The sequence below is a fragment of the Engraulis encrasicolus genome, chromosome 3, assembly GCF_034702125.1.
Source record: "Engraulis encrasicolus isolate BLACKSEA-1 chromosome 3, IST_EnEncr_1.0, whole genome shotgun sequence".
Classification (NCBI taxonomy): Eukaryota; Metazoa; Chordata; class Actinopteri; order Clupeiformes; family Engraulidae; genus Engraulis; species Engraulis encrasicolus.
This window is the reverse complement of record NC_085859.1, coordinates 53295276-53311327: the sequence shown is the minus strand read 5'-3', so window position 1 is coordinate 53311327 and position 16052 is coordinate 53295276. Positions and strand designations below refer to the sequence as shown.

Sequence of the window (16052 nt, the reverse complement as noted above, 5' to 3'; positions counted from 1 at the left end):
TTCGAAATCGTGAATGTGCATATACATTTTCTTCTCAGTGCAAATATGTGAAAATCAAAAAAGGGTGGACTGTTCCTTTAAAAGATGAGGACATGAGACAGAACTAATATTTGGACAACATAAATGTAATAAAAGGCTATCCAGTTTTCCAGATATTCCAAGCACTTCCTCCAGCTCGACCAATTCAACCCTCGCAACATGCAAACGATGCAGACTTCTCTTCCAACAGTGAATCTCATTTTCACTTCCCAGGAAGCCCAGTCCGACTATGGGCCCTTGCCAGGATACAAACAGGCCTTGGCAACATCAAAAACACCCGTGACCAGGAGATTTCTTTCGTTTCGTGAATTTTATTTGGAACATTTTTTTCAAACTTGTAATACATTATATGCTACATTCATAAAAAAATGAAGTAATTAGCAATTTTTTTCTTTTTTTTTAAATCCATTTTTTCTTTTCAACAGGCTAGCATTAATTCCCACCACTAAAAGCTGCTCGCATAGGTTGTGAAAAAGTAAGAATGAAGCCACTCTAACCTGGTATGTATTCACGGAAATGCAACCCCCGACCCAAACGTTACATAAAGGTTTCAGCAATAATCATCCTTTCACAAACCAGAGCCAAGTACAAGCAGCTACATGCTTTCTCTGACAGGTGTGGGAATAAAGGGAGAGGGGAGAGAATAGTTTGGAGGGAATAATAATAATAAAAAAGAAAGACAATAAAGAAGCACAGGAGTCCTAAAAATGTGGAATTTTTATAGTTGGTTGTTATTTTTTTTCTCCATTGTTGATTTTTTTTTCACTCTTTTTTTTCTTGTTGTTGTGTATTTGTACATGGGGGCCTGAGAGGACAGAGGACTGGGGTAGTCGACTGGTCAGGCGCGTGGTCTCCTCAACCGTAAAGGTCGTCATCGTTGTCCTCTTGGTTGAAGACGTTGCCACCTCCGCCTCCTGATGAGCCCTGGCTTGGTCCGCTGCCACTCTGGGCGCTAGAGGGGAATCTGTCACACACACAGGGACACGAGAGAGAACAGGGTTAGAGGGGTGGGGATGGCACCAGGTCATTGTCACACACACACACACAGGGACTAGAGGATGACATTTTTTGGGAATTCCCGTGGGTCCCGTGGGTCCTGCGGGATTCCCGCGGAATGGGAGTCAAAATTCAAAGATGAACGGGATCGGGCAGGAGTGGGAATAAAGATGAATGGGAGCGGGCATGAGCCGGAATAAAAATGAACGAGAGCGGGAATGCTTGCTTATTTTTTCCATTTAAAAAAAGCCTATTTTTTTTTGGTGAAACGGGAGTGGGATTGATTTTGAGTGGGAGTGGGCAGGATTGGGAAACATTCTTTTCAGGAGTGGATGGGATGGGATTTGTTTCTTTTACTCCAGTCCGTGATGGGACGGGAGTGCTCTAACAGGGACACAGGCGGCAACGGGGTTAGAGGGGTGGGGGTGGCACTGGGTAACTGCCAAATGCACTGGTGAACTGTGATAAACTCGAGGGGGGTGTAATGTGTATGACAAGGACAGAACAACACTGTGAAGGCAACCAGTCAGTCTTATTGTTCATATGAACAATTATATTTTAATCAATTCATATACTAACTGACTATGAACTCATGTGGGCTTAGTTCGCATAGATCCTCATATTTATTTGGTTAATGAATCTAAAAATTGGGTCATAATGGTGCAGAAATGCCCAAATTGAACAGATACGTTGGTTGAAACCTTTATTTCAACACATTCTGCCACACTATTGTCAAAGAGACAACAATAAAAGGGCTGACTGTGCATTTTGAAGCTTTTGGAGGCCACTTTGCATATTGTTTCCAAGCGCCTAAAGTGCACGCCACTAGAACTACTGCATTCCACTGAGAGCAGTTCCATCCACGTGCCAAGAAATGCCTTGTTGCAATGTAGGCCGTTTTTCTCACTTTCCTTCCTGCCTGTAATGTGATCGCATGCTTGTCCTACTATCCTGAACAGATAGGGTTGCATTTTATTGCAAAATGGCCTGTCTGCGGAAGAAAATGCCTATTAGATGTATGCTGTCAATTATGCCGGACTCTTAAATAAATTCTTTAAGTTTGTCTGTTGTTTCATGTGAAAGTTTTTTTCCTATCAGCAAGAGGTGTGACCAACATGTCAATATTGACAGGAAGGTCACACCTCCGCAACATAAGCTGCTTTTAAAGCACGTCACACAAACACGCATGAGGCCATCTGATGAAGACTGTTTCACCGTCAAAACATGTCAAGTAAAAGGAAAATGACTCACATGTCTAAATCAAAAGAAAACTAAGAAGAGTGTACCTGTTGTCATCCTAAACCAATCCATCACATTTAACCCTATATAAAAGAATAGTTTCCCAAATGTCCCGCCTTAACAAAAAGTTTTAAAATACTAGCGCTGACACTGTTGATCCGGATCACCACCAAAATGTAATCACTTGTTCTTTTGTCAATTCCAACAACTTCAAAGAAACAAAAAACAAAACCTCCTTGGCATAGGTAATAAATGTCAAATAAATAGTCTAATCCAGTCATGACCTGTATGACTCCCACAGCAGCTACAGGTTTTCACCACAAAGGCTCTGACCATCTGGTCATTACCGCTGATTTGACCAATTATCTACTTGGCTTAGCTGAAGAGCTGTGTTATTGGCCTTATTAGAATGGGAAGCAGAATCAGCTAATGGCAATTAGCAAACAATACAGTATTAATTGCTGGCTGGAACACTTTGTGATGGAGATATTTAGTTTATCCCCTGGAAAATGAATGCAACTTGGTTTGTGATAGTAGGCGTGGCGTTTCCCAGACAGAGACCTGTGGGAACCTGTGGGACAGATGTGTGTGTGTGTGTGTGTGTGTGTGTGTGTGTGTGTGTGTGTGTATGTGTGTGTGTGCGCGTGTGTGTGCGTGTGCTGCTTACCTGAAGCTGCCGAAGCCTCTGCTCTGCTGCAGCGTCTGTGCGAACATCTCGTACTTGCGGATGTCGTTGTCGCTGACGGAGCGGCGAGCGAAGCGCATGGCCTCCTCGAAGTGGTCTTTCCTGATCTCAGGCACAGGGTCGTCCTCCTCCACCTCCTGAGCATGCGCACACACACATACAGGAAGACAACATTACAAACAACGCTGAGTCACCAACACTTAGCTTTCAGACCTTTCAAGGACCATAGCAAACAGAAGTAGTCTAGTTTGAACAAGTTTTACAGCCACAGTTCACATTGTGACTGATGTGGACCTTGTAAAAGTTTTATTCTACTGGAAAACGTTTCAGTCTGACTGAGCATATTATCAGGCCTCAACAGCACTTCACAACTCAAAAAAACACATCCAGATGAAGGGGTAGGGTGAAAAAAGGAGAGATCAAAGGAACCTTCTAGAATGAATCACAACATAAGAGAGGGAGAAACAGAAAGAGCTCACACAAAAGTTTGCAAAAAGAAAAGAGAAGTTGACTGAAGTCATACGATCTCGGCAGCAAATTACCATAAGTCTAATAGGGGTGTGCATGAGGGAGAAAAACTGCTGGGAAGCCACCACTGCCACTACAACTGCATTCAGCGCAAAAATAATCCAAAATATTCCAATTTCAAATAATACATACTGACGTATCTGCAGAGATGGTATGCACACACACACAGCAAAAAAAGGAGACTGGTATTTGTGTAGTGAGAAATCACTACGCGTGCAGTGCACACTCACAAAACATGGCTCTACTAGTTGCCCCATACATTTACTGAAGCCTGGCAGCCAGCCCTGCAAATAACCAAGTGACAGTCCACGCAAAACTTTGTCAGAATATTGCATGTGTGAGCACCAAAAAAATTATATTGAAAATGATGAATATGCACACCCCTACTGAGACTTCATTAGATGGTTTAAGCAAAAAGATAAGTTATATTTCCTTCGGGATTAATGAAGTTACTCTACTACTACGTTTGGAAAGGAGTGCCTAATGTAATGTGCTTACTGGAGCCCATGGTTAACAGCAAATACTGCAAATCTCCCAAAAAAGAAGAAGAAATATCCACACACATCACTATTTGGTAAGTGGACACTTATTTCCTTTCCAGGCCTTTAATTGTATACAAGCACCCATGATAATTATTTTTGGATGCACATGCAATTGGTTTTCCCTGTGAGTAAGTCTGTCTCACCATGGCTGAGGGGTTGGTCTGCCTCTCGCGCTCCCTCCTGATCTCGCTCTCGATGGACTCCCTGATGGCCAGCTTGCAGGCCCGCTGGCAGATCTCCGTCAGGTCAGCACCAGAGAAGCCGTTGGTCATCTTGGCCAGGAAGTCCAGATCCACATCCTGTACAAGGTGAGGGAAGCAGTAGGAGATTATTAACTTGGCCGTTTTTCCACCTCAAAATACAACAATGTTGCCAAAATGGTCTCATCCTGCACCATGTTAACAGACCATTGAGACACTTGAAATTGCATGGCCATCGTCGGTTAGTCTATATCAGCACTAAATAAGTGGCTGTGCATATCTGAGAAACGATTCATCAAAGCATCATTACCACAGGAGGCGACACAATTTGTCCAGGCGCACAGTGTGCTTTCATGTTTGGCATGTTGGTAAAACAATCCAAAGTCAAAAGCTTTGTCCCAAGCCTTCACTGCAGAGGTAGGAGTAACATTGCTTCCTTTCCCACATCATGAAGTATGCAGTGAAAGGACATTTTGGATGTTGGCAACCAAAAACAATGAGCATCGACCAGAGGAAAAGAAAAAGGAGGAGCATAGTATGAACTTTGTTGGCGACCAAAGAGTATTGTATGAGCATGGACTAAGGCAGGAGTGGGAAACCTTTGTACATTTGAGGGGCCAATTCCAAATGTATTAACTCCACACCAAAACATGCCATATTTCATGTGAAACTACATAACATTATATTGGGGGCCAGCGGGATAAGACTGCACTCAAGGGCTGTAAATGGTCCATGATGTAGGTTCCCTACCCCTGGTATAAGGCAAGGGGGAGAAAAAAAGAAGGTAATGAAGGGATGTTGTTAACCTTGGAGATGGGTGATTTCCTGAGGTTGGCCTTGAGGATGGACATGCGGGACTTCTCGTCGGGCAGTGGGATGTAGATGAGCTGGTCCAGACGGCCGGGTCGCAGGATGGCCGGGTCGATGATGTCGGGCCTGTTGGTGGCGCCGATGATGAAGACGTTCTTCTTGCTTGACATGCCGTCCATCTCCGTCAGGATCTGGTTGATGACACGGTCGGCAGCGCCGCCTCCGTCGCCCACGTTGCCACCACGGGCCTTGGCGATGGAGTCCAGCTCGTCGAAGAAGAGCACGCACGGGGCAGCCTGGCGTGCCTGTTGAGGAAGAGGAGACAGAGGGCATGGTCAAACATCTGCCGTCACACCAAAGCCCTGCTCAGTGATACATGTATATATTGGTGCATTTGCATTTCATTAATTACAAGATACGGTTTTCAACAAAATATTAAACGTGGAAATTTATGTTCAATATTGGTTGGGTATGAAGACACCATTCAAATAAACCTGCCTTGCCTAAATTGCCTACAGTGCACATCGTTTCTGCAACATTGAATTTTTATATAGATATGTGACTGAAAACCTGTACAACAATCACACATAACTTGTACACTATGCTTGAAACCATGTTCACCTTTTTCACACTTGAATCAATGGGTTTTCAATCGTGCCATCGTAATCGTACCTTGTCGAAGATCTCTCGTACGTTGGCCTCGGACTCTCCAAACCACATGGTGAGGAGCTCAGGGCCCTTGATGGAGATGAAGTTGGCCTGGCACTCGTTGGCGATGGCTTTGGCCAGTAGGGTCTTACCGCAACCTGGGGGTCCGTAGAACAGCACGCCCTTGGACGGGGTCATGCCAAACTTGAGGAATTTGTCTGGGTGCTCCACTGGGTACTGGAATAAGAGGAAATAATAAAATGATTATCCAATAGGTTTGATTCATTCAGAGGTTACACTTTCCTGACCTAGCCTTGCTTCATTCATCCCCAAGAGTGTCTGTGCTTGTTGGATTGTACAAGAAAACTTGTGTTAGACCATGTGTTGGTACAATACGTCACAGACACGGCAAGATGCAGCTAATATGGGACTAACTGCACTAGAAGAAATCATTTTCCTAATCAGTTTAGTGCCCATGTCTTCAAGATGCACATTACAATAAATAGCTTGTCCTTTCTTGTCATTCATGTCTACATGAATACGTATTCCTGCAGAGCCAGGTGCCCCTTTGGGTCCATGAAGTGTAACTTGAGACGCCTCCTGTACCTGCACAAGTTCCTGCAGCTCCCTCTTGACGTCCTCCAGACCTCCGATGTCGTCCCAGGTGATGTTGGGCACCTCCACCACGGTCTCACGCAGGGCAGATGGGTTGCTCTGGCTCAGGGCCCACTAAAACAAGATCACCAACATTCCCACACATTACACACAGTTCAACACTCAGCGGCAAAGCATGAGGGCACAAGGGTTCTCAAGAGAGTGGAAAAGACCTTCAGAATGGAAAAGAAAGCAGTCTGGAGCACTCTACTGTTACAAACACTACCTTTGCAAGGCAAAGGTTTGATTAAGATGTTTTGTTTCAGCTGCCTTCCACTTACAAGTATGCTGCTCCTCATCAGCAATAAGGGTCACAGTCAGACATGGCCTTTCTACATAACTTTTGATGCGTAATTTGCTAAGCCAACTTACTCTGAAGTCGTCCATGGTGACGGCCAGTGAGTTCATGACCTCTGCGTCGATGGTCTCGTCCTCCAGGTCGATCAGGTCCATCTTCTTCCTGATGGCCTGCAAGGCCGCCTCGGAGCACAGGGCCGCCAGATCAGCACCCACGTGACCATGGGTCTCATTCGCCACCTGAGGGAGAGGGGGAAACAGGTTTCCAGCACATTAGGACACCCAACACTCCTGAGAGCATTTTCCTCCAACACATCTAATAAAAGATGCATACAAGACACAGTTGAAACGTGCTTATGGGAGAATGCTGGGTAGTTTTAGGCATATTAGAGCCTTTGTGTAGCATTGTAAATACAGTTTAAACTGTATATTGAGTGTTTCTAGTCAGTCTTTGAAAGAGACACAATGCATATTGTCTGAGGTACAACTTTGATGTGATGGATGCAATTACTTGGCAATTTCACTGCTTTCATTGATGTTTTCTCTCCTTGCTCTCATATCAGCCAACTTTAACATATATTGAGTGACAAGGACTCCATTTCCACTTGACCATCCTTCATTGTAAATCCTCAATCATAAGGACCACTTCCTCAAAAGCTACCTGTTCAAGGTCCACGTCGTCAGCCAGCTTCATGTTCTTGGTGTGGATCTGAAGGATCTCCAGCCTGCCGGTAGCGTCTGGAATGCCGATGTCCACCTCTCTGTCGAAGCGACCTGGGAGTCACAAGAGGAGAGCACAGGATTAGAACCAGTTCAAGACCATTTGGGATGGATGGCCAGAGAAAAGATGTGAGAAGTAAATTAGAACGCAATTGAAGGATAGATGAAGGTAATAACGAATACATGGATATCAGCATGATAAACCAATATTGGATACACGTAAAAAGCCAGTCTTCGGGTAAATAAAGGCTTGACAATTTGTTTTAGCAAAGGGGCATGATGTAACAAAAATAATGTCCTCATCAAAATGCTACCATCTGTGAACACTCCTTTGAGTAGAAGATCAATGCAATGATACCCCCATAGGATAACTACATGTCCATCTTGAGTATTTAGGGGAAACAAACTTGACCTCCCAAGAAACGCATTTGTCCATAGATGGGGCTTGCTAGCTAATGGTGACCCAGGTTCAAGCCAGACCTAGCATGTTGCCATCATACCCTTCACCCTCTTAATCATAATAAAAGCAAGCCTTAAAATATACATTAAAAAGCTGCTGGTGCTTCCCTCGTAACACCCCTGCAGGACACACCTTGGCATTTGGACTCAAAGGATGGACTCTAGGGACTATATGTCTTTATTCACATATCAGAAGGTTGTTATGAATGTACTGAGTAAACCCCAAAACAATAAAAAGTTGATCACAAAAAATAAAATAAAAATGTTAATGCTGCTGAGGGGTGTTGGGCATTACCGAATCGCCTGAGAGCGGGGTCAATGCTGTTGGGTCTGTTGGTAGCAGCCATGACGATGACGTGAGCCCTCTGCTTCAGGCCGTCCATCAGGGTCAGCAGCTGGGACACGATGCGCCTCTCCACCTCACCATGGGTCTGTACACACACGCACACGACAGCGGGTCAGGTTACTCAATACCTCACGCAAACAAGTGCCACACTACCATACTGGTCTGGCAGGTGCTCCAAGGTGCACTAAAGAAATACAACCAGCACTTTTAAAAAGGTCAAAACTCCTGGTTCAAAAAATACTTTTGAGTATAGGGACTGCAAAAACCTTCAGTAAAATGCACGAGTGTGAAGTAGATGACAGTTAATTAGTGTACAGCATCAGCTACAGTGCCTCTGCTTGAAGAGGATATGTGCAAGGTTATTTTTTTGGTTCATCTTGACATTTCACCAGAAACCCAAACATCCCATTTTTTGTTAGCAGTGTGCATAAAAGATGGTAAATATTCATACATCTGTAGCTTGTTATATTGCTTTGCTTCACGACTACCAAACCTGTTTTTCCATGCCAGATTGCAAAAAAAAGTATAGCAGTGGATGTCTAACTTACTGCCCCCAAGTTTGAGGCTTTTTTCTTTTTTTTGTATGACTCAGGAGATGATAAACTGGCCCAGCCTACTTCTGAAGTTAATTCAAGGTCTTTTGAATTGCGTTAGGCCTCTTTAGCCATAGGTCATAAAAGCACTTTCACAAAAAAAGACCCAAGTCTCAAATTGTGGATTGTCGTAATGAAATTCTCAAAGGTCTTAGAAAGGGTATTGAAGCCCCACTGCTGTGGCATGAACGGTAGAACGTGGTAAGCTGCCGTCTCACCTTCTCTCTCTTGGGGGCGATGGCGTCGAGCTCGTCAATGAAGATGATGGCGGGGGCATTCTTCTCTGCCTCCTCGAAGGCTTTTCGCAGGTTACTCTCAGACTCGCCAGCCAGCTTGCTCATGATTTCAGGGCCTGAAAAAAAAAAATCCATGAAAAAGATGTTGAATTGCTTTTGATATTGATTGAGAAATATGAAGGATGGGCGCCATCTTTTTTTGATGAATCTTTAATGTGAGAGCAATTCCTTTATTGCCAAGGCTCACTACTGAACCCAGAAACCGCTGTAGAACTGTACATGAAACTTCGACAGCAACTGTTGAGTAACTTTCCTGGTGGTGTAAATGCATTCTGGCGGATTACAAGACCTGATTTCACTGATCCAGGTCAACACGGTTGCACAAGTACAATGGCTGGGATAAACCAGAGAAGACCAGAGCCAAGATTCGCACACATTCCCTCCTCTCCTTCTCCCCTACCTTGACACAGGGAAACATGCACGGCTTGGATTTATGCCATGCATGGATTTATACCATGTGTATATGAAGAGTTCATTTGCAAAACTGTGCATCTCCATTTTGTAGAATGTTGGGAAATTGACATTTTTTGTATTGGACATTCCATAAATGCATTTTATAGGTTGAAAATATGTCATCAAAATATTTGAATGGCAAGAACTCGCACATGGATGATAGGACCTCTGAACAGTCATTTTCAATAATAAAATGCAAAAGTAAAAATGGTGGATATACCGTTTTGCAAATAAACTCTTGCTGGTGGGACATCTTAAAACAATTCCCAGGGTGATTAACTTAGCATCTCAAGAAATGGCTGAGGACTGCAAAAATGGTGAGGGCTAAAATGAGCTTCCGTACTCCTTTAGTAGATTTCTTTTTTGCAACTGTAATGCCTCAAAATTGGTTTCAGTTGTGAACAAATTATCCAAGCTATAATCACACCAAGTAGTTAGTCTGGTGGACCAGGTCATCTCTCAAAGACAAAATGAGAATATTGCAATGGGACATAATTCCAACTGTTCTATCAATTATTATAACCATCTGGCACCAAATAGACATTTCCTGTACACCCTCCCTTCAAATAGACCCTTCCTGATCCATAGTTGATTTCAGGAACTTTTATCCTGTGATCTTGCGATCTTTCAGTCCAGTTACAAGCTTGAGACCAGCAATATGGCAAGACCACTGCAGAGCGCGTGGGTGACCCCTAGCTGTGAGAGAGAAGAAGATCGAGTTGCAGGGGGCCAGAGTGGAGACACACGGTTCTAATAAGGAAAGGGTGATCAGCGGGACGTTCACGTGCAGCTTGAAGAAACACGAGCTAGCCTTTGTCCTCACTAAGAAACAGGAGGAGTATCACTTGCAAGCGGAGCAGGGGGTGATGAGACATGGAAACAGGCCGAGAGAGGGAGATTATGGGCAGAAAGACATGACGAGGGAATGTCTATAAAGCCACCACTGGCACACTTTCCTGCTGACCAACAAAAAATGTGTAGATAAAAGTTCAATATCCTAAAATCTTTTATGATTTATTTTTCCAATCTGCCACACTATGTTCAACAATCACCATGTTTTGACCTCAACACTAGTTGGTTTCTTGCCTGGTTCACACCAGCCCATATCACAAGCGAATTGTGGTCTGGAGACCGCCTACTGGATTTCTCATAGGGGAGGTGTGGAGGTGTATACGTAGCCCATAGCCAGTCATGTCAGTAGTATCCGAACAAACCACATAATTCCATTTGTTGAGCACTGCACGTCATCATCTTTCCAACCTTCTCGGCTCTTTGATTGGCTCCCTACCTCAGGCTAGTGCTTAAGGACAAACATCCATGTGGTCCTTCAGATCGCAATGATTGTGCAGAGCATTAAGGGATTTCATAGGCAAGTTGGTTTTATCATGACTGACAAATTGCACACACTTCAAGCCTTTTCAGCAAGACATTCAACAAATAAAGAACTTGAAAAAGAAATGGCTTGCCATCTTTGCCACCAGACACCATTCTAACTTACCATTGATGAGGAAGAAGAAAGCTCCAGTTTCGTTAGCGACAGCACGGGCGATCAGAGTTTTTCCAGTTCCAGGGGGTCCGTACAGCAGAATACCACGAGGTGGCTGAGACACAAAAACACACCATTAGTTGTAGTGGTAGAATTTCCACTCTTGCTTTGTGTTTACAGCCATGGCCGTTTAAACATCAAGATTACAAAATGTGGACCATCTCCAGCCACTGACAAGAAGCTGAACGGTTCTCATCAATAAAAACAAGCTAGCATTTTGTATGACAAAATCCACCATTCATATTCAATCAGTAATTTGGCTGATATCTGGGGAAACTTTCTATCACTGCTTATATGCAACACAGTATTCTCTGATCATCGATTACCATATTGGCCCGAATAAGACACTGTTTTTGTTCTAAAAATAGTGCTTTAAAAGGAAGGTCATCTTTATTTTTGGTGCATTTTTTTCAGTCCGCAAAATGTTTTTACCTAACCTGAATAATCCGGCCATCATCCTGTGCCACAATACTCAATAATGGAGGTCAACAAATTGTCTTGTCCACATCAAATTCGTAGGTTACATCTTATTTATGTTGCCGGACGACTATCAGCCGTCAATGTCAATGCGACAGACAGTGGGGACAGAGGGGATTTTTTTTTTTTTTTTTAATCGTGACTTGCCGCTCTGGTTATAGTTGTGCTCAGTTTTGAAAGCCTCAGCAGGAAACCTCAACAGAACCAGTTGACACAAAAGCGTGGAAAATGAACAGCGATTTGATGAACCACCGGCAAGTTTTAGAAGCTGTCGTTATCTATTCAATCGGTGCTTGTCACGTAGCCTAATCCCGAAAAGAGCGAAGACGGGAGGAGAACCTCTGTGATGACTTGTCATCACTGTGCTCTCTTATAAGAAGTGTTCATGGAAATTATACAGTGAAACGTGTTGTTGAAATGTGAAATTCTTCATAAACGGCACGTTCGTCGTCCTCTATTCAGGATTGCCTTATATTCGGGCCAATACGGTACCATTGTTAGCATCATACAGTACTTTTACCAGCATTTGACTGGTGGCTGGGCCAAAATTCAACTCGTCCAGTATGTGACAGTATGACTGAGTGCAGTGTTCACCTTGACGCCGATGGCCTTGAAGAGGGCCGGGTGCCTGAGGGGCAGCTCCACCATCTCTTTGATCTGAGCCAGCTGCTTGCGGACTCCTCCAATGTCATCGTAGCCCACCTCGTTCAGAGACTCCTCCTCATCCTACAGACAGACAAGCAAGCAAGCAAGCGAGCAAGCGAATGAAAAACGGAAAACAACAGCTCAGCATCTTTCGCAGATCTGTTCTTCCGAGCTCCACTCAGGACCATATATTATTGATGAAGCTAAAATTACCCCCATGTATGCCCAGGCGTTACCAGAGCCAGGCTACATTTATTGATCTCACGTCAAGACCTTGAGGTCAGACTAAAGTGCTTCATCCTGGAACCAGAATCAGTGTTTTTTTTCCCATGTGCAATACCCAAGTGAAATATCACTACCATTGTGCAAAAGCCTGTCTGTAGCTCATTTTGGTCATCTATTTATACTGCATTACTTTCATCATTATCTTAACCATCTTTCGCCAGCACCTTTGGTTACAGACACTCGTCACATTTGGTACACCTCCGTTTAAATCTTTGTGGCGTCGTTGCCTAGATTCATTATATATGCAACTGTCCAAAAGCTATAGTGCATAGAAGGAACATCAGAATTCTCCACACATACCTCGCGTTTGATGGGCTCTCCTTCGCAGTGGATGACTGTGTCGGGTGCCACAATGCAGTAAGGGCTGGGGTCTGTCTCCACCACTTTGAACTCCACTGCACGCATACCACCCCTGACCAGGAAAATGTCCCCTTTTGGAACAAACACACAAGCAACAGCAAAGCATTTTAGATCATCTCAGAGATGCAAGTGGTCCACCAGTGATCTATTATACAAATATGAAGCAATAAAGGTCATACCTTTACGGATTGGCCTGTAGGCCTCCAGGAAATATGGCTTCAGATAAACCTCAAACAGGTTGCCAGTGATGCCTTCCACTGTGTCATCAATGGGCAGAACGTGGATACGCTTTCCATACTTGACATCTGGACAAGGCTGGATGCTGTTGAAGCAGAGGTACATATGGTGAATATTAACATTCAGGTGTACAAGAAATGCAACTAAAAAAGGAATTACATTCATCCACAGAAAATTACAAATATAGGAATTAAACAAGCTGAAGATGTAGAGGAAAACAGAGTGAACAAGAAAACATGAAGTTAACGGAAACATTTTCAATACCTGATGACATCTCCCAAGCGGACCCTTAAGTTGTTACGAACCACCCTGTTCATGCGCACTTTTTCGTCAGAGCAGGAGTCATCTGAGAGCACAATGCACACAGTCTCCCTCCTCTTCTTCCCCTTCAGCAGCACAGTGTCTCCCCTGAAGAGCTGCAGCTCGTCCATCTTAGCCTGCCAGGTCAATTAAAGTTTAATTATGAAAAATGTAATCAGAGTTGCCCGAAATGCCCGATGATGGCCAGCAAAGTGACTGGCAAGTGTTAAAGAAGTTCTTACCTGAGAAAGTGACACCACACTGTTGTCTTCATTGATGGACTCATCAACTATCAACCTGTTGGGTCTGTTCTTTTGCTTCAGGATCGCAGTGGAAAGATCGTCATTTTTGGATCTGTAGCGATTGAGATAACATTAGATTAGATCTTGTATGTGCGTTTCAGTGCAGACAACGATGGCACCTGAACCTTATTAGTAGTACATCCACCCAGCTCGTCGTGAGACTAATCGTTCGCCTTCACTTGATCCCTTTAATAGCTGGGCACTTCTGAAATGTAGGTCAGTGGTTTACCGAGGAATTTAGTGTGCAGAATGGGAATTTCGGGTAAACTGCTACGATAACGTGACGGCGGAGAGAGGAAACAAAACAGAAACTAAGTCGGTCTGACGATACCTTGAACTTGGCAATCAACATCCAACTTGGCTAGCTCTAGACGTTTCCTTTATATAATGTTAACCCTGGGTCAAATGCCATCTACCCATTGTTGTTTGGGCTCCACTAAGCTTCTCTATTCACGAAATGGCATTTACACAAATAGTAGTGATAAAGTTATTTCAGCATTGTGAAACGTGCATTGCATTGTTCAGAAATCCAACTTTAATCAGAACTAGCCTTGCTTGTTGTTCAAACAAAGCCGAAATTAAATTGAAATGGCTAAATTAGTGTCCATCAGCTCTTGGCAATACGCACACTTCAGTTATCACACATATTGGGCTCCAAAGCTAGTGGCGACTGATGAATAAGTTATAATATCGATTCTGAAATATCTAGTCCTTTTCTCTGGCATTCGTTGTGTAGTTTAAGTGAGCCAATTCATCAGCTTGCTAGCAACAGCTAGGTTATACGCCGAATGACACAGCAAATGCTTATGAATAAGCGAGGATGCTACCAAACCAGCTAACTTTCGAGCTAATCAGCTAGCAGTAGCACGTTCACATAGTTGGAATTAGGATGATAAATGGCCTGCGTGTAATGATTACAAACTAATATTGTAAAACTACTGAAGACGCGTTTTACTGCACTGACTACAACAGTCTCGACAGATATCTGATGCACTGCGTGCGACCTGGATTGGATGTCAACATTGTTTCACAAAAGCAGGGCAAGTGATGTCGCCGTGAAATGGCCTACTCGTACAATGACGAGCTATCCGTGAATCAAAATATCAACAGCCAGCGAGACAACGTCCGTTAGTTGATACATAGACTGAGATTAAATGAATCTGAACAAGACAAGGAGTGTCATGAATCTATTAAGAAGAATTAAAGGTTGCGCAGCAGGATCATGTCAAACTCAGTTCTTGCCGGTAGGCCAAACTTCCTCGACGAGGAACGGGAATGACTCAGTATGCTCAGCTAAGTTAGCTGCTCAGCTAACGACGTTATTGATAGCTGAACGACAACTGAAGTTTACTGGTAAGGGCCAATGTTATCATAATTGAACACATTTTTGGTGATGGGAACATCCCTATGTGGGCACTGATAACACACTTTTAATAATCTAACTTAAAAAGGTAAGACTTACAACAACAGTGCCCCAACTGACTGGTTAATTGCCATGGTGAAATATCCATTGACCACAAATGCGTTCGATACGGTGCTAAGCTAGCATTAGCTGTTTAGCTAACGTTGTTAGATTGCCTGCCAGTGCACTTGCTAGCTTACTGCAAACGATGTGAAATACAATGGAGACACATAGTGATACAGTGAAAAAAATACATTTTCTGTATGTACTTACTCTCCTCCCGAAGCCATGTTGCTTCTCCCTAACAACGATATAAATTAATGTAACAATATATTTGAACAACTCTCTGGGTTGACCGACGGCAACCTTCACGATTCTTTCCTCTCTGCGCTGAATTTCAAAACGTCAGCTTAGCTAGCTCTCGCATCAAAGCTGCGGAAAAGTATCAGTTCTCTTTCTGCTTCAGTGGCCCAATCAGAGGGCGTTTGGGGTGAGTCTGTTCACCAATTGGTTCAATTGACGTGTTACATGGGCCAATAGGATAATTTGAATTTACCCAAAATAATTTCTGACCACAGCCATTGGCGAAAAGACACCATATACCTGTCACATTTGTGTATTTTGGTGAGGCGTAAACCAAACCTTTAATGATTGGTTCAACAAAATCCTAGTGCGCGTCAATTTTTGTGTGTCGGCAGATCATTTGCTGAAAATGTGACACTGCCGCGCGCTATTGGCAATTGCAGTCTAAACATTTTTATATTTCAATAACCATGCGTTGAAATCTATATTCTGGCTGATCATTATCACTGAACTTCTGTGACATTTTATCTTTCGCTTGTCGGAGGTCACACGTGGTCAAAATACAGCTGTTGATTTGAGAGCATGATTTAATATTTTAGACATTATTGCAAGTGAAGTGATAGCAGGATGGAGTGCCTATATTTGTTATCACTGACCTATTTACCCAACATGGATGTCATCGTCACTACA

General features: G+C 43.5%; 1 protein-coding gene across 2 annotated transcripts; it reads right to left on the bottom strand.

Moving 5' to 3' along the window:
- Window positions 1–330: 330 nt before the first annotated feature.
- vcp (valosin containing protein) lies at window positions 331–15485 on the bottom strand. 2 transcript variants are annotated; one of them, XM_063195704.1, is made up of 17 exons: window positions 15333–15485; window positions 13598–13709; window positions 13320–13492; window positions 12998–13140; window positions 12759–12889; window positions 12123–12254; window positions 11004–11106; window positions 8975–9108; window positions 8113–8248; window positions 7300–7412; window positions 6714–6878; window positions 6294–6416; window positions 5712–5924; window positions 5036–5344; window positions 4173–4328; window positions 2942–3096; window positions 331–1003 (listed from the first exon to the last, which is right to left on the bottom strand). In XM_063195704.1, exons 1-17 carry the CDS (start codon window positions 15347–15349, stop codon window positions 895–897), a joined length of 2424 nt encoding a protein of 807 aa, XP_063051774.1. In that variant the 5' UTR covers window positions 15350–15485; the 3' UTR covers window positions 331–894. The 2 variants fall into 2 exon arrangements, with proteins under 2 accessions (XP_063051774.1, XP_063051773.1); XM_063195703.1 differs by lacking the exon at window positions 15333–15485 and adding an exon at window positions 15120–15169.
- Window positions 15486–16052: the final 567 nt, after the last annotated feature.